We start from the raw sequence: 25,054 nt of genomic DNA on the forward strand, positions 1-25,054 counted from the left end.
TGGCAACATATAGAGACAGTCCCTACCCAACAGTGGGATCCCAGTCTAAAAGGGGGAGACAGAGAACAAAACCAAACATACTAACAAAATAAAATAAATAGAATAGATATATACAAGTAAAATAAATAGAGTAATAAACATGTACAAACATATATACATATATGCAGGTGCTGTGGGGAAGGGAAGGAGGTAAGATGGGGGGGATGGAGAGGGGCACGAGGGGGAGAGGAAGGAAGGGGCTCAGTCTGGGAAGGCCTCCTGGAGGAGGTGAGCTCTCAGTAGGGCCGTGAAATGTTATCCTAGCAACAGCACCGGCTAGTGCCGCAATATAAAGTGGGTGGCAGACCCGCGTCCCTGACGACCAGACTGCATCCGTTGCTGGGGGGGGGGGTGGGGGGGGGGGGGGGGGGGGGGGGGGGGGGGGACACATTCGGCCTCCTGGAAAGACGGACGCCGGGGGTGTCAGGCCAGCCTTGGCCTCATAACTCGCCAGCCCTATTGAAGCCTGGCAATTAGTCGCCATTCAGCCGCTAAAGGGGCAGTTTGCCCCCCAAACCCAAGGTTGGGGGCGGGGGGGGATGACTCCCCAGAGCCTAATTTTTCCCGTGGCGGGCCCCGGTTGGCTGACGAGGCCCGCCCCCTGCCCACAGGCAAGATGGCGGCGGGCAGCCTTGCCGGCCTTCGCTAGGGCGTTTGCCCATCGGGCTCCGTTGCCTTTAGTGAAGATGGAGAAGCGGCGGCCCGCGCCGCCGGTTGCCGCTTATCCAGAGGCAACCCGAGCAGCCCCGGGCCGGGGGCCCGCGGCGGAGAGCGAAGAGGAGTTTTTGCGCCATGCCGGGGTGACGGACATGCTACGGACGGCGCTGCTGAAGGTGCTGGAGGCGCGCCCCGAGGAGCCGGTCCCTTTCCTGGCCCGGTACTTCGAAAACCTGAGCCTGAGCTCGCTGCCAGGCGGGGAGCCTGCGGGGCATCTCCTCGCCCAGCAGCAACGCATCGGCTGGGCCCTGTGGCACCTGCGGCTGGCTCACCACTCCCAGAGGTGCGGAGGGGCGGGGGCCGGAGTCCTCCCGGACTTCAATTCCCGGCAGGCCTGGCGCGGACCTCTCGTGAGCCGCCGGGAGCCGATTGCCCCGTTGCGTGCTGGGGCGTGTAGTCTTTGCCTTGAATTGGCCCGTCCGAGGAAGAGGGGACGCTGGGCAAAGCGGTCGGCCAATCTGCGGTAGTTATTGAGCGCTTACTGTGTGCGGAGCGCTGTGCTAAGGGAGAGCGAGAAGCAGCGTGATATAGTGGGAGGAGCACGGGTCTGGGAGTCAGAGGACCTGGGTTCTAATAATAATAATAATGATGGCATTTATTAAGCGCTTACTATGTGCAAAGCACTGTTCTAAGCGCTGGGGAGGTTACAAGGTGATCAGGTTGGCCCACATGGGGCTCACAGTCTTAATCCCCATTTTCCAGATGAGGGAACTGAGGCCCAGAGAAGTGAGGTGACTCGCCCAAAGTCACCCAGCTGCCAAGTGGCGGAGCCGGGATTTGAACCCATGACCTCTGACTCCCAAGCCCATGCTCTTTCCCACTGAGCCACGCTGCTTCTCTGTGTTCCAATAATGTTGGTATTAAGTGCTTACTATGTGCAAAGCACTGTTCTAAGCACTGGGGAGGTTACAAGGTGATCAGGTTGGCCCACATGGGGCTCACAGTCTTAATCCCCATTTTCCAGATGAGGTAACTGAGGCCCAGAGAAGTGAAGTGACTCGCCCAAAGTCACCCAGCTGACAAGTGGCGGAGCCGGGATTTGAACCCATGACCTCTGACTCCCAAGCCCATGCTCTTTTCCACTGAGCCACGTTGCTTCTCTATGTTCCAATAATGTTGGTATTAAGCGCTTACTATGTGCAAAGCACTGTTCTAAGCGCTGGGTACACGGTAATCAGGTTGTCCCACAGTCTTCATCCCCATTTTACAGATGAGGGAACTGAGGCCCAGAGAAGTGAAGTGACTTGCCCAAAGTCACACAGCTGACAAGTGGCGGATCCGGGATTTGAACCCGCGACCTCTGACTCCAAAGCCTGGGCTCTTTCCACTGAGCCGCGCTGCTTCCGCCCCCCTGTCTGCTCTGTAGACTTGTGCAAGTCACTTCTCTGTGCCTCAGTTACCTCATCTGTAAAATGGGGATTGAGACGGTGAGCCCCATCTGGGACAGGGATTGTGTCAACTTGATTTGCTTGTATCCACCTTAGCCGTTTAGTACAGTGCCTGGCACACAGTAAGCGCATAACAAGTGCCACAGTTGTTATTCTCTGTGCCTCAGATCCCTCATCCGTAAAATGGGGATTAAGACTGTGAACCCTATGTGGGATATGGACTGTGTCCAACCTGATTAGCTTACATGTACCCCAGTGCTTAGTACAGTGCTTAGTTCATTCGTTCATTCAGTCGTATTTATTGAGTGCTTACTGTGTGCAGAGCACTATACTAAGCGCTTGGAAAGTACAATACAGCAATAGAGACAGTTCCTGCCCACAATGAGCTCACAGTCTAGAGGGGGTGAGACATAATAATAATAATAATATTTGTTAAGCATTACTATGTGCCAAGCACTGTTCTAAGTACTGGGGGATACAAGGTAATCAGGTTGTCCCACATGGGGCTCACAGTCTTAATCCCCATTTTACAGATGAGGTAACTGAGGCCCAGAGAAGTGAAGTGACTTGCCCAAAGTCACACAGCAGGTAAGTGGCAGGACTGGGATTAGAACCCATGAACTTTGGCTCCCAAGCCCGGGCTCTTTCCACTGAGCCACACTGCTTCTGTATCATCAGTGACATCTCTGACATCAATACAAGTACAACAGGCATCAGCATAAATAAATAGAATTATAGGTATATACGTAAGTTTTGTGGGGTGGGGAGGGGGGGAAGAGCTAGAGGAGTGAGTCATGGTAATGTGGAAGGGAGTGAGAGCTGAGGAAAAGTGGGGCTTAGTCTGGGAAGGCGTCTTGGAGGTGGTGTGCCTTCAGTAGGGCTTTGAAGGGGGAAAGAGTGATTGTCTGGCAGATTTGAGGAGGGAGGGTGTTCCCGGCCAGAGGTGGGAGATGGGCCAGGGATCGGCAGCCGGACAGGCGAGATCGAGGCACAGTGAGAAGGTTAACACCAAAGGAGTGGAGTGTGCGGGATGGGATGGAGAAGGAGAGAAGGGAGGTGAGGTAGGAGGGAGCAAGGTGATGAAAAGCTTTAAAACCAATAGTGAGGAGTTTCTGTTTGATATGGAGGTGGATAGGCAACCACTGGAGATTTTCGAGGAGGGGGTGACATGCCCTGAACGTTTCTGTAGAAAGATAATCCGGGCAGCGGAGTAAAGAGTGGATTAAAGTGGGGAGAGGCAGGAGGTTGGGTGGTCAGAAAGGAGGCTGAAGCAGTAATCTAGGTGGGATAGGATGAGTGATTGTGCTAATGTGGTAGCGGTTTGGATGGAGAGGAAAGGGCAGATCTTGGTGATGTTGTGAAGGTGAGACCGACAGGATTTGGTGACGGGTTGGACATATGGATTGAATGAGGGAGCGGAGTCAAGGATGACACCAAGGTTACGGGCTTGTGAGACGGGAAGGATGGTTATGCCATTTGCAGTGAAGGGAAAGTTTGGGAGAGGACAGGTGTTTGGGAGGGAAGATAAGGAGGTCTGTTTTGGACCTATTGAGTTTGAGGTGGCAGGAGGACATCCAAGTAGAGGGGTCCTGAAGGCACATAATAAGCGCTTAACAAATACCATTTAAAAAACCAAACCAACAACAACAAACCCCCCCCCCCCCCATCCCTGCCCACAAGGAGCTTACAGTCTAGAGGGGGAGACAGACATTAAAATCAATTATGGATATGGTCAAAAGTGCTGTGGGGCTGAGGGTGGGGTGCCTAAAGGGCATAGATCTAACTGCAGAGGTGACGCAGAAAGAACAGGGAGTAGGGGAAATGAGGTACTTAATTGAAGAAAGCCTCTTGGAGGAGGTGCAACCATAATAATATTTGTGGTATTTAAGTGCTCACTATGTGCCAAGCACTCTACTAAGCGCTGGAGTCGATACAAGATGATCAGATCCCACAGGGGGTTCATATTCTAAGTAGGAAGGAGTACAGGTATTGAATCCCCATTTTGCATATGAGGGAACTGAGACACAGAAGTTAAGTGACTTGGCCAAGGTCACACAGCAGGTAAATGGGTGGTGGAGCTAGGATTAGAATCCAGATCCTTTGATTCCCAGGCCCACGCTTGTTCCACTAGTCCATGTTGCTTTCCAAGATGTAAATTGTCTTTTGAGTTTGAAGATGATACTACCGATGGGGAAGTTTATCAGTGGGTGGAAGTGTGGCCAAGGAGGCCAGTGTAGGACTGATAGTTCAGCATTGTTTGCTCACACAGACTGTGCTAATATGTTGGCTGTGTCTAGTCAGTGGTATTTTTTGAGCACTTACAGAGTGTCGAGCACAGCACTAAGTGGTTGGGAGTGTTTATCAGAAGCAAAACACATTCCTTGTGCCGGAGACAGACATGATTTATGAATAGTGGGGACAGGATGAAGAATGAGTATATCAGGATGAAATAGCTGAATGAATAAATAAATGAATAAATGAGAAGCAGCGTGGCCCAGTGGAAAGAGGGTGGGCGTGGAAGTCAGAGGACTTGGGTGGATGATGATGGTATTTGTTAAACGCTTACTCTGCGCCAAGCACTGTTCTAAGCGCTAGGGTAGATACGAGGTAATCAGGTTGTCCCACGTGGGGCTCACAGGCTTAATCCCCATTTTACAGATGAGGTAACTGAGGCCCAGAGAAGTTAAGTGACTTGCCCAAAGTCACACAGCTGACAAGTGGCGGAGTCAGGGTTAGAACCCACGACCTCTGACTGCCAAGCCCATGCTGCTAAACTACGCTGCTTCTACTCCCAACTCTGCCAACTGCTTGCTGTGTGACCTTGGTCAGGTCACTTAACTTCTCTGTGCTTCAGTTCTCCTGTTCTCTTTCCTATTTAGACTGCGAGCTCCACATGGGACAGGAACTGTGTAGCCAACCTAATTACCTTGTATCTACCCCAGTGCTTAGAACAGTGTTTGGGCTTAACAAATTCCATTAAAAACAAATAAATGTACAATTGAATATATTAAGTGAAGGGATTTGCCCGAGATCGACAGGGAGGCCAGGTGGCCAAGCCGGGATTAGAATCCAGGTCTCAGTCAGTCCATCAGTGATATTTTTTGAGCTCTCACTATGTGCAGAGCACTGTACTAAGCGCTTGGGAGAGGACCACACAACAGAGTTGATAGACATGTTCCCCGCCCACAAGAAGCCGACAGTTTAGAGGGGGAGACACACATTAAAAGAAATAAATAAGTTACGGCTATGCACGTAAGTGGAGTGAAGCTGAGGGTGGGGCGCATATCAAGTGCCCGGCCTGTGCTCTTTCCACTAGGCCACACAACAAGGTTAGATGTGCTCTTTTTTCCCCAGATGACCCAGAGTGCTGTGCTTAGTCAACTACAGAAGAGCTCAGCAGGTTTGTCATCAGGTCCGGGTACTTTGCCATTTTGCGTGTCTCTGACTGCCATTTCGCCTAGCTATGATTAGTTTTAATATCTGCCTCCCCCTCTAGACTGTAAGCTCCTTGTAGGCAGAGATCGTGTCTACTAACTCTGTTGTGTTAATAATAGTAGTGATGAGGATGAATAAGTATGGTATTTGTTAAGCACTTACTATGTGCCAGGCACTGTACTAAGCACTGGGATGGATACAGGCAATTTGGGTTGAACACAGTCCCTGTCCCCACATGGGGCTTACAGTCTCGATCCTCATTTTTACTGATGAGGTAACTGAGGCCCAGAAAAGTGAAGTGACTTGCCCAAGTTCACACAGAAGACAAGCGGCAGAGTCAGGATTAGAACCCATGACCTTCCAGCTCCCAGGCTCATGCTCTATCCACTACGCCATGTTGTACTTTCCCAAGTGCTTATTCCACTGCTCTGCCCACAGTGAGCACTCAGTAAGTACCACTGTTAAACATTAATGATATTCTCGTACGTCTGTCGAGTCCCAGAGGTTCCAGGGTAGGGTAGCCGACTTGAATTTCTTCAGAAGTAAATCGACCCTTTGATGGCATTTATTGATCGCTTACCAGGTGCAGAGCATTGTACGAGGCACTTGGGAGAGCCGGTGGGCACGATCCCTTCCCCGGTGGCCCTGCCTTTCGCGGCTTTTAAAATTGTTTTTTCCACTTCTCCGGGGCTGCCGGGTGCCTGCAGCCTGGAGCTAGTGCTTTAAAGGAGTTTAGCGGCGTAAAGCCGAAACTGATTTGTTGTCAAGCCGCAATGCCGTCCATTTAGAAACGTCAGTGGGGTTCGTCATCACTTGAAGCTACTTAAGGGTTCGGCTTTTCTGGGCTCCTGCATCTGCTCAGGAACTGCGGCCCATTTGGGACCATCTCTCTCCCTTGCTCTCTTCTGCACGCACACCCCTGCCCAAAAAAATACCCCCATCCAAATCCTGCCTCTCTCTCCCCCCCACCCACCCCCAGCCCCAGAAAAGTTCATTCCTATTTCCACGAGCAGAGCCCAAATCTCTCTATGAACAGCCACCCCCCTTCCCCCCCCCCCCACCACCACTTGATCCAAGAGCGGTCGCCGTGGTTACAGATCCGGGCTGCTGAACGTTTCCCCGCTCAGTACATTTCCACGCCAGGGCGTCGGCGGAGTGTGCGCCGCCTTAGCTTCAAGTGCGTAGAGAGCAAGATGCTCAGGGTGGAGGCCTGTCCCTGTGACTCACTCCCTGCAGCTCGCAGGCATTGAGCCCTGGGGTCCGCCTGCAAACCTCGTGATGGGGTCGTGGGGGGTGGCGTTGGGGGGGACGAGGGGTCTGGCAGTGAGAACAGAGGAAAAAAAAGACGGTTTTACATTGGGGCCTGCCCTCCTGGGTCTGAGTCTTGACCACTTCCATCCTCAGCTGGGGTGGGGAGAGATGATCAGAAGTCTGGGCCCTGGGTGGGATGCGGTGGGGCCAGAAAGAGAGGAGGGGGAATGGGGCTAGGAGAGAGGGGAAGGGCATGTACCGGTGCTCTGTCTGGCGCCGGAAGACCGGAACCTCGTCCGACCTGGGTTGATGGGAGTTTCCAGCCCGGCTGAAGTTGGCCGGCACGGCCTTGCCAGAAACGTCCTTTCGTGGCCCATCCCTGGGTGGTCCGTTGGAGCTAGGCAACCTCCTCCTTGAACTTCCGGGCCACTACCCTCAGCCCCGCGGCCCGCACCTTGGGCCAGATGGGCCCCCCCCAACCCTCTGCCAGCTAAGTGGCGAAACGTCTGGGCACTGTGAAACAGGGTGCTCTCTCCGGCCAGGCCGGATCCTGTGGAGTGGACAGACCACCGCTCTCCCCATTTCACACAGCCCTCCTAAAATGACATCACCTCCAAGAGGTGATGCCTGTTCACTTGTTTTGATGTCTGTCTCCCCTCTTCTGGACTGTAAGCCCGTTGTGGGTAGGGATTGTCTCTCCTTATTGCTGAATTGTACTTTCCAGGCGCTTAGTACAGTGCTCTGCACACAGTAAGTGGTCAATAAATACGACTGGATGATTGTACCTCATCTCCCCATCCTATTCGACCTCCCTTCTGCGTCACCTATGCTCTTGGGTCTGTACCCCTGAGTACTTGATATTCCCCTCCTTACCTCCAGCCCCACAGCATTTATGTTCATATCCTTATACCCTGCTGCTTCCCCTACCTGTAACTTATTTTACTATCTTCCTCCCCCTGTAGACTGTCAACTCCTTGTGGGCAGGGATTGCGTCTCCCAACTCTGTTGTGCTCAGTACAGTGCTCTGCAAACAGCTCAATCCATCGATTGTATTTATTGAGCACGTACTGGGTGTAGAGCACCGTACTAAGCATTTGGGAGAGTAAACCATAACGGAGTTGGTAGCTATGTTCCCTGCCCACAACAAACTTACATACCTCTGATTGATTGGTGTTTCCAAGCAGACTCTGACCGTAAGGGTTTTGGAGCAGACATTACAGCTTGGGATGGTTTGCAAATGAGCGTAGAGTCTGGAGTCATCGTCCAGATGCGGAAGAGGACGCCGTTGTGGGGAGGGAGGGAGACGGGACCATCTGTAAAATCACGGGCTCCAGACATCTGCCTGATTAAAGGAAACAAAACCGGGAAAAGGAAGCAGCCGACCTCAAGGTCACCAGGGAACCTCGCCTCGTGGATGACCTGGCAGGAGGCTGAGCTGGGGAAGTGAGGGGACAGGGTTCAGTGGAAGGGAGCCAGGAAATTGAAGCAGCGTGGCCGAGTGGAAAGAGCACAGGCCCGGGAGCCAGAAGGACCTGGGTTCTAATCCCAGCTCTGCCGCTTGTCTGCTCCGTGACCTTGGGTAAGTCACTTCACTTCTCTGGGCCTGAGTTACCTCATCCGTAAAATGGGGATTAAGACTGTGAGCCCCATTGGGACATGGACTGTGTCCAACCTGATTAGCTTGTGTCTACCCCAGCACTTCATACAGTGCCTGGCACGGAGAAAGCACTTAACAAATACCATTTTTAAGAAAAAGAGTTCCTGAGGGGAGAAGCAGCTGAGACTGTAGTCTGGAGTTGGTTGGAAGTGGTCACCAATAGGACGTGCCAGAGGAGAGAAGATAATGGGGGCAGCGACATGGCCTAGCGGGTAGAGCACGGGCTTGGGAGTCAGAAGGTCACGGGTTCTAATCCCAGCCCCGCCACTTTCATTCATTCATTCCTTCAATCGTATTTATTGACCGCTTACTGTGTGCAGAGCACCATACTCAGCTCTTGGAAAATACAATTCAGCAACAAACAGAGCCAATCCCTATCCAACAACGGACTCACAGTCTAGAAGGGGGGAGACAGGCAAGTAAACTTGTCCGCTGTGTGACCTTGGGCAAGTCACCTCACTTCTCTGTGCCTCGGTTATCTCATCTGTAAAAAGGGGATTAAGACTGTGAGCCCCACATGGGCTAGGGACTGTGTCCAACCCAGTTTGCTTGTATCCACCTCAGTGCTTGGTAACAAATACCACAGTTATTATTATCATTCTAGTCATTGTTATTGTTATTGTTATTACTCTATTTATTTTACTTGTACATTTCTATCCTATTTATTTTATTTTGTTGGTATGTTTGGTTTTGTTCTCTGTCTCCCCCTTTTAGACTGTGAGCCCACTGTTGGGTAGGGACTGTCTCTATATGTTGCCAATTTGTACTTCCCAAGCGCTTAGTACAGTGCTCTGCACATAGTAAGCGCTCAATAAATACGATTGATTGATTGATTGATTGTGGTATTGGTTAAGCGCTTACTGTGTGCCAGCACTGTACTGAGCACTGGGGTAGATAAGATCAAGTACAGTCCCTATCACACAGGGGGCTCACAGTCTAAGAGGGAGGGAGAGCAGGCACTTTTATCCCCATTTCACAGATGAGGAAACAAAGACCCAGAAAAATGAAGTGACTTGTTCAAGGTCACCCAGCAGCCCACTGGTGGAGCTGGGATTAGAATCCAGGTCTCCTGACTCTTTGGCCCGGGCTCTGTCCATTAAGCTGTGCTGCTTCTCTCTGTTTTGTCGGACTCAAGGCCAGCCTGAGAGAGCTGCCCGGTGCGGTTCGTCCAGGGAATAAATGGAGTGAAGTGTGCGGGCTGGGTGGGAGTGGAAGATTAGGGAGGTGTGAGGTAAGGAGGTTCCCCCGTCCACTGACGACGACTCCACCACCACCTCCCGCCCGAAAACGGATGATCGCACCTCGATGTCCTTCTGGATTCCTCACCCGTCATTCAGCTCACACATCCAATCGACTTGCGGGTCCTGCCGGTTCTTCCTCAGAAACATTTGGTGGATCCGCCCACCCAGCTGCCACCCTGGTTCCAGCTCTTGTCATATCACGGGAAGCAGAGTGGCCTAGTGGATAGAGCCCGGTCCTGGGTTCTCATCCCGCCTCTGCCACTTGTCTGCCGGGTGACCTTGAGCAAATCGCTTCACTTCTCTGTGCCTCAGTTCTCTCATCTGCAGTACCTGTTCTCCCTCCTATTTAGACTGTGAGCCCCGTAGGGGACCTGATTATCTTGTATCTACCCCAGGGCTTAGTATAGTGCTTGGGACGTAATAAGCGCCTAAATACCGCAATTATGGTTGTTATGGCTAGACTGCTGTATTAGCCTGCTCCCTGGCCTCCCCGTCTTGAGACTCTCCCCGCTTCAGTCCAGCCTCCACGCTGCCGACCAGATGGTCTTCTGGAAACGATGTTTGGCACACAATCTCCCCAGCCATTTGCCTGTCACCCTCCTCATCAAGCACAGCCCCTGGCTGCTTTACATTTTGACTCTCCTCACCCCTACTCCACTTTTTCAAGCCCTTCCCCTGGCTTGGAACTCCCTCCCTCCCCACATTCAAACCCCTCCTAAAATCCCACCTCCACCAGCCACCCTTCCGCGACTCATTCCCAACACCCCGAGTCCCGTTGGTTCAACAGCCACCTCCCGTACTTGGGTATCTCATCGCACCCTTCCTCTGCGTTTGTGTATATTTGCGTATCTCAATTGAACGTTTCATCTCTTCGTTATCATTTTGCCATAAATCTTTTTCTGCCTGGCTCCCCTGGTACAGTGTAAGCTCGTTGAGGGCAGGGAACATGTTTCATGCTTCTCTGGCCCCTTCCTGAGTGCTTACTATAGTGCATTGCACTCAGTAGGGGCTTAATAACTACCATTGCAACACCATTGGAGGCGGGAGTGACGGGCTCCGGTTGGCATCTTGAGGAGATGGTGAGCAGCTGATTGATGATGATACAGTTGATGATAATATTCACACCAGTGCTGGGGGAGAGTATAGATAAATAAAAATGTATATTTTAGGTGGCTGTTGGATAGAGATGACTCTTTTTCTTTTACTGGTGCCAGTCACTGTACTAAGCATTGGGGTAAATACAAGTTAATTAGGTTGGCCACAGCCCCTGTCCTACACAGGGCTCAGTTTTAATTCCCATTAACTGAGGTACAGGAAAGTTAAGTGACTTGCCTAAGGTCATACAGCAGACAAGTGGCGGAGCCGGGATTAGAACCCAGGTCTTTCAGGCCAATGCTCTCGCCATTAGGCCACACTGCTTCTCAATTTGGAGTGCTTTACAGTTAACTGGGGAGGGCTTGCTGGAGGAGGTGAGATGTGGAATTTCTTAACTGGGCCGCACTCACAGAGGAGGGTCCTGAAAGCCCCTCAGGAAGTCAGTGATGACAATAATAGTCATCGTTATTATTGTTGTGGTATTTAAGTGCTTACTATGAGACAAGCACTGTGCTAAGCACTGAGGTAGATGCAGGTTAATCAGGTCAGACACAGTCGGTCTCCCAGTCTCTGTAGGAGGGAGGACAAGTATTGAATCTCCAATTTACAGATGAGGAAACTGACCACGCTTCTCTGTTATCTCTGGATGGGCTAGTGAACCCCAACTAATTCCAGGGCTGGTCTAGAGGGACCAAGTTCAAGTCACTGGCTGGTGGTGGGGAGGGCCACCACAGGTCAGTCAGTCGTGTTTATTGAGCGCTTACTGTGCAGAGCACTGTAATAAACGCTTGGGATAATATAACAGTAAACAGATACATTCCCTGCCCACAACAAGCTTTCACTCTAGAGGGGCGGGAACATCTCTGCCCTTGCTCTCTCTTCCTCCCTTCAGGCTTGCGTCTCCTCCTGCCTTCAAGACATCTCCATCTGGATGTCTGCCCGCCATCTAAAACTCAACATGTCCAAGACTGAACTCCTTATCTTCCCTCCCAAACCCTGCCCTCTCCCTGACTTTCCCATCACTGTAGACGGCACTACCATCCTTCCCGTCTCACAAGCCCACAACCTTGGTGTCATCCTCGACTCTGCTCTCTCGTTCACCCCTCACATCCAATCCGTCACCAAAACCTGCCGGTCTCACCTCCAGAACGTCGCCAAGATCCACCCTTTCCTCTCCATCCAAACCGCTACCTTGCTGGTTCAATCTCTCGTCCTATCCCGACTGGATTACTGCATCAGCCTCCTTTCTGATCTCCCATCCTCCTGTCTCTCCCAGCTTCAGTCTATACTTCATGCTGCCGCCTGGATTATCTTTCTACAGAAACACTCGGGGCACGTCACTTGCCTCTTCAAAAATCTCCAGTGGTTGCCTATCAACCTTTGCGTGAAGCAAAAACTCCGCACTCTCGGCTTCAGAGCTCTCCATCACCTTGCCCCCTCCTACCTCACCTCCCTTCTCTCCTTCTCCAGCCCACCCCGCACCCTCTGCTCCTCTGCCGCTAACCTCACTGTGCCTCATTTTCGCCTGTCCTGCCGTCAACCCCCGGCCCACGTCCTTCCCCTGGCCTGGAATGCCCTCCCTCCGCACATCCGCCAAGCTAGCTGTCTTCCTCCCTTCAAAGCCCTACTGAGAGCTCACCTCCTCCAGGAGGCCTTCCCAGACTGAGCCCCTCTTTCCTCTCCCCCTCCCCATCCCCCCGCCCTACCTCCTTCCCCTCCCCACAGCACCTGTATATATGTTTGTACAGATTAATTACTCTATTTTACTTGTACAGATTTACTATTCTATTTATTTTATTTTGTTAGTGTGTTTGGTTGCCTGTCTCCCCCTTCTAGACTGTGAGCCCGTTGTTGGGTAGGGACCATCTCTATATGTTGCCGACCTGTACTTCCCAAGCGCTTAGTACAGTGCTCTGCACACAGTAAGCGCTCAATAAAAACGATTGAATGGATGAATGAACGAGAGACAGACATTAATATAAAGACATAAATAGGTCTGTCTGGATGGGAGACACTGCTGCACACGGAACGGGAAAAGCCGAGGATTCCCGACTCGCAGACAGCGGGGCGTCCCGGGCAGTTAGGCCAAGCCAGGCCTGGTGCAGGAGCCCGTCGGTGGTTTGGGCCAGCCTGACCTGGGGGCCCAAGTCAGTCCAAGCGGCTTCCAGTGGCAGGAATTGTGGCAGGGGTGGCTGGCTCTTCCCATTGTGGCGATCGCCTCCCCCTTTTCTGGTTGCAGTGGATGGATGTTTGAGAGCAGCCGGGTACCCACTTCCCCACACCGCCTTTGGCCCGTTCCTCCAGGTGGCAACAGACAGGGAGGGTGTGTTGGCTCCCTCGTGCACAGCACCGTACTAAATGCTTGGGAGAGTACAGTACAATAGGGTTAGCGGATACCCGCACCCTACCGAGCGCAGGGTCAGTCCCACTGGACAATCCCAGGGCTCTACCCCCAGTAGGTGCTCGCTCGATGCCATCGGCAATGATACCAGAGCTAGAAGCCAGACTCCCTGCCCTTGAGCTGAAAGTTGAGTGATTGTCAGATGGTCTGGGGGAGAGGGGCCCCAGCTAGCTGGTGGCCCCGGGGGCGGCGCTAACCCACTTCTCGCGGCTCCCTGTCCCCGGCAGGACGGCCTTCAACAACAATGTCAGCGTGGCCTATGAATGCCTGAGCGTGCGCGACTGGAAGAAGAAGCCGGGCCTGGACGGGCGCACCTACAGCGAGCTGCTGAAACGGATCTGCCGGGACGGCCAGGCCCCCGACTGCATCATGATGTCGTTGCTAGACAAGATCCAGTGCCGGGACCACGAGGCGGTGCCCTTCTCCATCTTCCGATCCGGCACGCTCACCTGCTTCGTCCTCCTGGAGTTCCTGGCCCGGGCCGGAGCCCTCTACGCCGTCCTGGATGACTCGGGCCAGGCGGACCGCCAAGTGTGCATGGTGGTGCTGGGCACGCTGGAGGAGGCACTGGATACCGGCGACTTCTCCGTCCCGGTGCGCTACCTGGAAGCCGGCTCCAAGCTGGGCCCGGACGCCCTGGCCAGGGCCATGGACAAGGCCCTGCTGGGCCCGAGGTGCCACTTGGCCATGCAGCAGGGCGAGTTCCTGGAGAGGGCCGCTGCCCTGTTCCTCACCAAGGTCAGGCCCGTCAACTGACTCCGCCCGGCACCCGGACTGCCCAGTCCGGGTCGGGGGCTTGAGGCGGGGATCTGGGGCTCGTTGGGTGCCGGAGCGACGTGTCCTGTCCTACCTCGCGTCGCCAATCGGCAGAGAGGGGAGAGCCGTCAGCTCACCACTCCCCGACTCCCCCCACCCGGCCCTTGCTCTCGAACGCTCCCGACCGGGGCTGACGGTGCAGGCCGTGGCGGGGTGGGATGGCCCCTTGGCAGAGCGGCCGGTGAAAGATTCCAGGGCAACGGGAGTGCCACGGGGCACCCTCCTCATCTGGGTGGGGGCCCCGTCCCAGCCCCCACTTCTCCCCGGGTTAATCCTGTGGCTACCCTCCTCCACTTGCCTCGGCCCCCAGGGAGAAAGCGAACAGAAGAGCTGGGGTTGGGGTGGGTGACCAGCTGGCTAATGGGCTGAGCGGGGGGCGGGGGAGGGCAGCGGGCTCTCCAGAGCCCACCTCCAGACAGCCCATCTCCAGCTGGCAGCCCCTTGTATTTCCTCAGTGGACATTCTCCCCTTTGAAGGCTCAGATTAATAAACTCTCCGTCAAACCTGCCTGCTGATGTCCGTTTTCTGGGTAGCTTCCCCTCCCGGGGCCCCATGGCGTCATCGTTAATCACGCTTCTCCCTTCCCCGGGTGACTTTCATCCAGACTGTAATTTACCAAAACCCCACGCCCTGGCCAGGCGAGACCTGCTTACATGTTGGTACCGGGCCCGGGTTAGGGGCCTGCAGCCATGAGGGAAGCCCAGAGTCAGTCAGTCAGTCAATCGTATTTATAGAGCGCTTACTGTGTGCAGAGCACTGTACTAAACACTTGGGAGAGTACAGTATAGCGACATAGACACATTCCCTGCCCAAGAGTTTGCGGTCTGGAGAGGGAGACAGACATTAAGCAAAATTACAGATATGTACATAAGTGCTGTGGGGTTGGGAGAGGGGATGGATAAAGGGAGCAAGTCAGGGCGATGCAGAAGGGAGTGGGAGAAGAGGAAGGGAAGGCTTAGTCAGGGAAGGCTTCTTGGAGGAGATGTGCTTTCGATAATGCATTGAAGCGCAGGGGTGGGGGGAAGTAATTGACTGCTGAATATGAAGAGGGAAGGCTTTCCAGGCCAGAGGCAGGATGTGGGCAAGAGGTCGGCGGTAAGACAGACGAGATCGAGGTACAGTGAGTAGTATGGCGTTAGAGGAGAGACGTGTGCGGGCTGGGTTGTAGTAGGAGAGTAGCAGCGTGAGGTAGGAGGGGGCAAGGTGATTGAGTGCTTGAAAGCCAATGGTGAGTTTCTGTTTGATGGAGGTTCTTGAGGAGTGGGAAAACATGAACTGAACATTTTTGTAGAAAAGTGATCCGGGCAGCAGAGTGAAGTATGGACTGGAGTGGGGAGACACAGGAGATAAGGAAGTCAGCAAGGAGGCTGATACAGTAATCACGGCACGCTTGCCCGAACTGGAGCAGTGGCAGTCTGGAACCTGGACCGGGGCATCCTGTCTTCCAACTCCCCTTCTGCTTGTATTCGGAGCTCTGGCCTTCTGGAAACCTGACTTTGTAAAGTGCTGCTCTCTCCCCTGCACATTGGGGAAGGGAAGATTGCCTTATAGGCACCAGTCAGCATCTCCACAGAGAGGTGGAGGGATCTCCCCCTTCTAGACTGTGAGCCCACTGTTGGGTAGGGACTGTCTCTATATGTTGCCAACTTGTACTTCCCAAGCACTTAGTACAGTGCTCTGCACACAGTAAGCGCTCAATAAATACGATTGATGATTGATTGATCTGCCTAGGGTAACCAGTTGAGTCAGGCCTGGGGCTTGGATTAGAGCTTGGAAACTACTGAGCCCAGCCCCACGGGCCTAAGCAGCTGTCATCAGAGGCCCACCTTGTTGGGGATGGGGCAGGTGGGGCTACCGCCCCTGGCCACAGGTTTCTGTCCTGAAACTTCACGGCAGACTCCTCTGCCCCCCTCTTCTAGACCGTAAGCTCGCTGTGGGCAGAGAATGTCCCTGTTGTACTCTCCCAAGTGCTTAGTACAGTGCTCTGCACACACCAAACACTCAGACCGACTGACTACTTAGGCTCACTGGTCTCACCCCCTAGGAGAATTTCCAGAATCTACCCACTACCCCCCAGGATTGTAATCCTGGCTCTGACATGCTGTGTGACCTTGGCTGAGGCTCTTTCCCTCTCTGTGCTTCCTTGGGATGTGGCTGTGACCTTGGACAACTTTTTCTCTCTTTGGGCTTCACTTCGTCCCTCTGTGAAAGTATAGGCGAACGTCTCTGGTGGAAGTGGTGAAGATGAGTGAGATGGTATCAGTACGGCATATTTTGGTCCTCAGGAGAAACTGGTTATATAAATAGAAGGCATTGTTAAAAATGACAGTCACAGGAGGGGACAAGCTTGTTCTGACTTCTCCAGATGCACGAGGTAATAGGCAATTGTCCAAACAAAGATAATGGCCCCAATAAATCAAAATCACAAGTAATACACGGCGAGCAGCGTGGCTTAGCGGAAAGAGCCCAGGCCTGGGAGTTAGAGGACCTGGGTGCTAATCCCAGCTCTGCCACTTGCCTGTTGTGTGACCTTGGGCAAGTCACTTAACTCCTCTAGGCCTCAGTTTCCTCATGTGTAAAATGGGGCTTCAGTACCTGTTCTCCTTCCTGCTTAGACTGTGAGTCCCATGTGGGACAGGGACTATGTCCAACCTGATTCTCTTGTATCCAGCTTAGAACAGTGCTTGACACATAATAAGCTCTTAATAAATACCACAATAATAAAAATAACAATGAGGTAAGGGGGTTGGGCAGCTGGAAAGGTGGTTTGGGGAGGCATCTGGGTGATGGAAAGATGGCCCCGAAACACTGGAATCTGTGGCCCCCATGGGTGCCTCAGGGGGGGAAGGGAGGTGTCTCTGAGGGGAAGCAGAAGCGGGGAAGGCAACCTCCGGCGGGGACCGGAGGGAGGGAAGTAATGGGGATTTAGTAATAGGGAGCAGAGGGAGGGAAGGCAGAAAGGGGAAGGCAGGTGACTTTGAGAGGGAGCAAAAGGGAGGAAGGCAGGGGTCTCAGTGAGGGGGAGCAGAGGGAGGGAAGGCAGGTGCCTCTTAGAGGGAGCAGATTGGGGGAAGGCAGGTACCTCGGTGAGGGGGAGTGGAGAGGGAGGGAAGGCAGGTGCCTCAGTGAGGGGGAGCTGAGTGCAGGTAGGCTCAACAGTCTGCTGTAAAGAAGCCACAAGGTGGAACGTCCATGCCCAGATAATTACCAAGGAAAGCGGCAAAGCACCCCGATTTGTTTCCAGAGCTCCCCGTTTTCCCGAGAGCTGCAGTAGAGGCATCCACAGTCAGATAGAGTTAGCCATTCATTTCAAAAGAACTCATAGTGACACGGCAATGGGCCTAAGACCTACCTCAGCCCTAACTTTGGGAAGAGCGACGGTGTTTGTGGAGGTGTGGGAAGGTCAAGTGCTTCTGGTTCTGGACAACCCGTAACCCTCCCCGGCTCCACCCCTGGTTTGTGGAGCTTGAGAACTCAAAGCTCCTGGTATTTAATTGAGCACGACCTAGTTTCACGACCTGTGGTCTCATGGGAATCGATCTCTCCCCAGCACTAGAATAATCACTGTGGGCGGATCTGACACAAACAGATCACTTTGTTTCTCTGGGCCTCGGTTTCCTCATCTGTAAAATGGAGGTGAAATCCCTGTTCTCCCTCCTGCCTAAACTGTGAACCCTGTGTGGGACAGGGATTGTGTCCAACCTGACTAGCTTGTATCTACCCCAGCACTTAGTACAGTGCCTGGCAAAAATACACTGCGCTCTCCATCACCTCGCCCCCTCCTACCTCACCTCCCTTCTCTCCTTCTACAGCCCAGCCTGCACCCTCCACTCCTCTGCCGCTAACCTCCTCACTGTGCCTCGTTCTCGCCTGTCCCACCATTGACCCCCGGCCCACATCCTCCCCCTGGCCTGGAATGCCCTCCCTCTGCACATCAATCAATCAATCAATCAATCGTATTTATTGAGCACTTACTGTGTGCAGAGCACTGTACTAAGCACTTGGGAAGTACAAGTTGGCAACATATAGAGACAGTCCCTACCCAACAGTGGGCTCACAGTCTAAAAGGGGGAGACAGAGAACAAAACCAAACATACTAACAAAATAAAATAAATAGAATAGATATGTACAGTAAAATAAATAGAGTAATAAATATGTACAAACATATATACATATATACAGGTGCTGTGGGGAAGGGAAGGAGGTAAGATGGGGGGGATGGAGGGGAGACGAGGGGGAGAGGAAGGAAGGGGCTCTGTCTGGGAAGGCCTCCTGGAGGAGGTGAGCTCTCAGTAGGGCCTTGAAGGGAGGAAGAGAGCTAGTTTGGCGGACGGGCAGAGGGAGGGCATTCCAGGCCAGGGAGATGACATGGGCCGGGGGTCGATGGCGGGCAGGCGAGAATGAGGCATGGTGAGGAGATTAGCGGCAGAGGAGTGGAGGGTGCGGGCTGGGCTGTAGAAGGAGAGAAGGGAGGTGAGGTAGGAGGGGGCGAGGTGATGGACAGCCTTGAAGCCCAGCGTGAGGAGTTTCTGCCTGATGCGCAGATTGATTGGTAGCCACTGGAGATTTTTGAGGAGGGGAGTAACATGCCCAGAGCGTTTCTGGACAAAGACAATCCGGGCAGCAGCATGAAGTATGGATTGAAGTGGGGAGAGACATGAGGATGGGAGATCAGAGAGAAGGCTGATACAGTAGTCCAGACGGGATAGGATGAGAGCTTGAACGAGCAGGGTAGCGGTTTGGATGGAGAGGAAAGGGCAGATCTTGGCAATGTTGCGGAGCTGAGCCCGGCAGGTTTTGGTGACGGCTTGGATGTGAGGGGTGAATGAGAGAGCGGAGTCGAGGATGACACCAAGGTTGCGGGCTTGTGAGACGGGAAGGATGGTAGTGCCGTCAACAGAGGTGGGAAAGTCAGGGAGAGGGCAGGGTTTGGGAGGGAAGACAAGGAGTTCAGTCTTGGACATGTTGAGTTTTAAATGGCGGGCAGACATCCAGATGGAGATGTCCTAAAGACAGGAGGAGATGCGAGCCTGGAGAGAGGGGGAGAGAGCAGGGGCAGAGATGTAGATCTGGATGTCATCAGCGTAGAGATGATAGTTGAAGCCGTGGGAGCGAATGAGGTCACCAAGGGAGTGAGTGTAGATCGAGAACAGAAGGGGATCAAGCACTGAACCTTGGAGAACCCCCACAGTAAGGGGATGGGAGGGGGAGGAGGAGCCTGCAAAAGAGACTGAGAATGAACGACCGGAGAGATAAGAGGAGAACCAGGAGAGGACGGAGTCTGTGAAGCCAAGGTTGGATAGCGTGTTGAGGAGACGGGGGTGGTCCACAGTGTCGAAGACAGCTGAGAGGTCAAGGAGGATTAGGCACATCCGCCAAGCTAGCTCTCTTCCTCCCTTCAAAGCTCTACTGAGAGCTCACCTCCTCCAGGAGGCCTTCCCAGACTGAGCCCCCTCCTTCCTCTCCCCTCCTCCCCCTCCCCATCCCCCCCTTACCTCCTTCCCCTCCCCACAGTGCCTGTATATATGTATATATGTTTGTACATATTTATTACTCTTTATTTTACTTGTACATATTTATTCTATTTATTTTATTCTGTTAATATGTTTTATTTTGTTGTCTGTCTCCCCCTTCTAGACTGTGAGCCCGCTGTTGGGTAGGGACCGTCTCTGTATGTTGCCAGCTTGTACTTCCCAAGCGCTTAGTACAGTACTGTGCACACAGTAAATGCTCAATAAATACGATTGAATGAATGAATGAATGAATGAAAAGATATCACTGTAATTATTACAGTTAGATCACACATTGCTCCGACTATTCCTTGATAAGTGGGATGCAAGCCACCCAATCGAAGGCAGGCTGCTTGTCCCCGAGCCACAGGGGTACAAAAATATTGGAGTCCCAGTGGGTGATGCAGAGGTAAGGAAAGAGGAAGCAACATGGCCTAGTGGATAAAGCACAGGCCTGGGAGCCAGAAGGACCTGGATTCTAATCCCATCTCTGCTACTTAACTTCTCTGTGCCTCAGTTATCCCATCTGTCAAATGGGGATTAATAATAATAATAATAATGGTATTTGTTAAGCGCTTACCATGTGCCAGGCATTCATTCATTCATTCATTCAATCGTATTTATTGAGCGCTTACTGAGTGCAGAGCACTGTACTAAGCGCTTGGGAAGTACAATTTGGCGACATATAGAGACGGTCCCTACCCAATAACGGGCTCACAGTCTAGAAGGGGGAGATGGACAACAAAACAAAACATGTGGACAGGTGTCACGTTCATCAGAATAAATAGAAATAAAGCTAGATGCACATCATTAACAAAATCAATAGAATAGTAAATATGTACAAGTAGGGTAATAAATCTGTACAAGCATATATACAGGTGCTGTGGGGAGGGGAAGGAGGTAGGGCTGGGGGGATGGGGAGGAGGAGAGGAAAAAGGGGACTCAGTCCAAAGCGCTTAGTACTGTGCTCTGAACACAGGAAGCGCTCAAAAGCCACCCAAGTGAGATTAAACTTCTAATTTGGAAAGGTGGCTTTTGCGGAACAACGGAGGAAAGTGGTGAGGGAGACAATTCCACCCAACAGCTAAAAATTAACCGAACGTAACTTACTACTGCATGTAATATTGCCGAGCATACATTTGTATGTACCATTCTTCCACCACCCCAACCACAGTCACACAGATTTCAACCCACGGCATCCCGTCCCCTGCCTCAACTAAGCCCGGCTATGGGACAAACCAATCTCCCAGACAGCAGAGTGGACACTAGGCTCTTTCTCCATCTCTCTATCACTCTTTCTCCATCCCTACATTGATCCTGGATGACTTTGACATCCACAAAGATGTTCCCGATGACCCCTCCACTGTCCGCTTTGGATCGCTAAGCACTGGCATAGATACAAGTAAGCCAGGTTGGACACAGTCCCTGTCCCACGTGGAGCTCACAGACTCAATCCCCATTTTACAGATGAGGTAACTGAGGCACAGAGAAGTGAAGTGACATACCCAGGGTCACACAGTGGCAGAGCGGGATTAGAACCCATAACCTCCTGGCCCGTGCTCTATCCACTACGCCATGCTGCTTCTTGTGACTGGGAGCCCCACTGAGGGACATGGACTGTGTCCAATCTGATTAGCTTGTATCTACTCCAGCACTTAGTACACTGCCTGGCACATAGTAAGCGCTTAAGAAATACCATAAAAAACAAAGAGTAGCAGAAAAGAAGAAGAAAAAGAAGTGAGAGACCAGACTACTGCCTCCTCGCCATCACCCAGGGAGGTTCGTGAGAGCCTGTTTAAGCTCCTTTGGAGAAATGAGTCAAGATATTATTCATCTCATAGAGGGGTTCCAAAAATCCTCTATCTGCCTGCAGCACCTTCCTCAGCTCTTCCCACGCAGACAGTCAGTTTCTCCGGAGCGCCCACTGAGCTCAGAGAGCCCCGGGTTCGACACTGGTCCGTCGTCAAAGGGATGATGCAGCTGGGAGCCTCAGTAATAATAATAATAATAATAATAGTATTTGTTAAGCGCTTACTATGTGCAAAGCACCGTTCTAAGCGCTGGGGAGGTTACAAGGTGATCAGGTTGTCCCACAGGCGGCTCACAGTATTAATCCCTATTTTACAGATGAGGTAACTGAGGCACAGAGAAGTGACTTGCCCAAAGTCACATAGCTGATGGAGCCAGGATTTGAACCCATGACCTCTGCCTCCAAAGCCCGGGCTCTTTCCACTGAGCCACGCTGCTTCTCAGTAGCGGGAGAAAGCATTGTTTTGTTAACATCCACCCCACTCCCCCAACCTTGCCAGGCTGGTTTCTCTAATGAAAATCGTAGTATTTATTAAGCACAAGTCACTTGGGCAAGTCACTTCACCTATCTTCGCCTGGAGATAGGGCCCTGGATATGGAGGGAAGGAATCAATCAATGGTATTTATTGAGTGCTTAGCGTATGAGGAGCACTGGACCAAGCGCTTGGGAGAGTACAATACCACAGAGTTAGTCGACATGTTCCCTGCCCACACCAAGTTTACAGTCTAGAGGAGTCTAGGGAAGGAAGAATGGACATGGCAGCTCAGTTCCCTCATCTGTAAAATGGGGATTAAGACTGTGAGCTTCACGTGAGACATGCATTCTGTCCAACCCAATTTGCTTGTATCACTCCAGCACTTAGTACAGTGCCTGGCACATAGTAAGCACTTAACAAAATACCACCATTATTATTATTATTATTATGAGAGCCTTCCATCATTTCACCTTTCCCCTGCTGACAGAGTCATGGGGGTGAAAGGGGCAGAGCTTACACCATGGGCAGAGTTGTTCAAGGAATTTTCTGAATTCACGGGGGTGGAAAAGGAGCCCTGACAGGATATGCCTCAGGCCCTGGGCACATGAACCTTGAATAAGCCTTCCGGGCAAAGAGCCCAACAACAAGGATGATGGTCTCCTCAGAAAGGAGCTGGAGTGTGGAGGGACGGATGGGTGCAATCACTTCAAAGGCTCTCGCCCCAGGACAGTGGGTGGGGAGCACCAGAGTCCCTGCCCCCGAACCAGCCCGAGGCCAAAGGGGAAAGAAGTTTGCCCAGAGATAGGGCCCTGAATATGGAGGGAAGGAATCTATCAATGGTATTTATTGAGTGCTTACTGTGTGAAAAGCACTGGATGAAGCACTTGGGAGCGTGCAGTACCACAAAGTTAGTAGACACGTTCCCTGCCCACAGCAAGCTTACAGTCTAGAGGAGTCTAGGGAAGGGGGAATGGACATGGCAGCTCAGACTGATGTTGGGGGAGTCCAGGGGGGTGGTCTCCAGGTCCCCAGCTCCTCACTGTCCTCCCAGAATTAATAATTCTGCTCTTTTATTCCTTAATTCAACTAGGCACTTCCCCACCCCACCACCAAGCCTCCTCTACCCATTCTGCAGGACACATTCCTCCTCCACAAGAAAAATTATCATCATCATCAATTGTATTTATTGAGTGCTTACTGTGTGCAGAGCACTGTACTAAGCGCTTGGGAAGTACAAGTTGGCAACATATAGAGACAGTCCCTACCCAACAGTGGGCTCACAGTCTAAAAGGGGGAGACAGAGAACAAAAGCAAACATACTAACAAAATAAAATAGAATAGATATGTACAAGTAAAATAAATAGAGTAATAAATATGTACAAACATATATACATATATACAGGTGCTGTGGGGAAGGGAAGGAGGTAAGATGGGGGGATGGAGAGGGGGATGAGGGGGAGAGGAAGGAAGGGGCTCAGTCTGGGAAAAATCCACAAACCCACCCAACCACATCCTCAAGCCTTCCACCACCAAGGGGGTCATATTCTATAGTCAATTATTTACTTTGGTTATCTCATCCTGTTATATTTGAGTTACCAATAATAGCAACTGTGGCATTTTTGAGCCCTTACTATGTGCCAAGGGCTGCGTGAAACGCTGGGGTACGTACAATGCAAGTCAGATCAGACACGGTCCCTGTCCCACATGGAGCTCAGTCTAAGAGGGAGGGAGAACAGGTACTGGAGCTCCATTTTACAGATGAGGAAACTGAGGTGCAGAAGAGTTAAGTGACTTGTTCAAGGTCGCACAGTAGGTAAGCGGCAGAGCCAGGATGAGAACCCAAGTCTCTAAACTCCGAGGCCTGTTCTCGTTCCACTAGGTCACGCTCCCAGCCTACTCACTAAACCTCGAGCTTGTCTATCTCACCACCGACCCCTTGCTCACATCCTCCCTCAGGCCTAGAACTTCCTCCCCCTTCATAGATGACAGTCCACCACTCTCCTCCAGCGCTTAGAACAGTGCTTTGCACATAGTAAGCGCTTAATAAATGCCAATTATTATTATTATTATTATTCAAAGCCTTCCTAAAATCACTTCTCCTCCAAGAGGCCTTCTAATCCATCAATCAATCAATGGTATTCATTGAGCACTTACTATGTGCACAGCACTGGACTAAGCACTTGGAAGAGTAGAGTAGACTACAACAGAGTGGGTAGATATGTTCCCTGCCCCTAAGGAGCTTACAGTCTAGAGGGAAAGATGGAGTTATACGTATATCTAAATTACAATTATTACATATAAATTGCAGACATGTACACAACTGCTGTGGGGTTGAGGGTGGGGTGAATATCGAATATCCAAAGGATACCGATACAAGTGTATAGGCAACACAGAAGGGAAGCAGTGGAAAGAGCCCGGGCTTTGGAGTCAGAGGTCATGGGTTCAAATCCTGGCTCCACCAATTGTCAGCCGTGTGACTTTGGGCAAGTTACTTCACTTCTCTGTGCCTCAGTTACCTCATCTGTAAAATGGGGATTAAGACTGTGAGCCCCCGTGGGACAACCTGATCACCTTGTAGCCTCCCCAGTGCTTAGAACAGTGCTTTGCACATAGTAAGTGCTTAATAAATGCCATTATTATTAGAAGGGAGAGGGAGTCGGGGAAAAGAGAGCTTAATTGGGGAAGGCCTTTTGGAGGAGATGTGACCTTAATAAAGTTTTGCAGGTAGGGAGTGGGGTGGTCTGGCGTATTTGGAGCGGGAGGGAGTTCCAGGCTAGGGGAAGGATGCAGGAAAGGGGTTGATAATCATCATCATCATCATCAATCGTATTTATTGAGCGCTTACTATGTGCAGAGCACTGTACTGAGCGCTTGGGAAGCACAAATTGGCAACATATAGAGACAGTTCCTACCCAACAGTGGGCTCACAGTCTAAAAGGGGGAGACAGAGAACAAAACCAAACATACTAACAAAATAAAATAAATAGAATAGATATGTACAAGTAAAATAAATAGAGTAATAAATATGTACAAACATATATACATATATACAGGTGCTGTGGGGAAGGGAAGGAGGTAAGATGGGGGGGATGGAGAGGGGGACGAGGGGGAGAGGAAGGAAGGGGCTCAGTCTGGGAAGGCCTCCTGGATAATAATACAGTATTTGTTAAGTGCTTACTATGTGCGAGGCACTGTACTAAGCGCTGGATTGGCGTTGAG

The 25,054-nt window shown here is 51.8% G+C and overlaps 1 protein-coding gene across 1 annotated transcript; it reads left to right on the forward strand.

Annotated features, from left to right (window-relative positions):
* Nucleotides 1-498: 498 nt before the first annotated feature.
* Nucleotides 499-14,547, forward strand: TPGS1 (tubulin polyglutamylase complex subunit 1). The gene is made up of 2 exons (XM_038740780.1): nucleotides 499-1,039; nucleotides 13,452-14,547. The coding sequence occupies exons 1-2, from the start codon at nucleotides 579-581 to the stop codon at nucleotides 13,978-13,980; spliced, it is 990 nt and encodes a 329-aa protein (XP_038596708.1). The 5' UTR covers nucleotides 499-578; the 3' UTR covers nucleotides 13,981-14,547.
* The last annotated feature ends 10,507 nt before the right edge of the window (nucleotides 14,548-25,054 follow it).

The sequence above is a fragment of the Tachyglossus aculeatus genome, chromosome X1, assembly GCF_015852505.1.
Source record: "Tachyglossus aculeatus isolate mTacAcu1 chromosome X1, mTacAcu1.pri, whole genome shotgun sequence".
NCBI classification, from domain to species: domain Eukaryota; kingdom Metazoa; phylum Chordata; class Mammalia; order Monotremata; family Tachyglossidae; genus Tachyglossus; species Tachyglossus aculeatus.

Bases quoted from the DNA above. Each gene is read 5' to 3' on its own strand.
- TPGS1 (XM_038740780.1), top strand. From the start codon at position 579: ATGACTCCCCAGAGCCTAATTTTTCCCGTGGCGGGCCCCGGTTGGCTG. The intron at 1,040-13,451 runs GTGCGGAGGGGC...TGTCCCCGGCAG, and splicing joins CTGGCTCACCACTCCCAGAG to GACGGCCTTCAACAACAATG.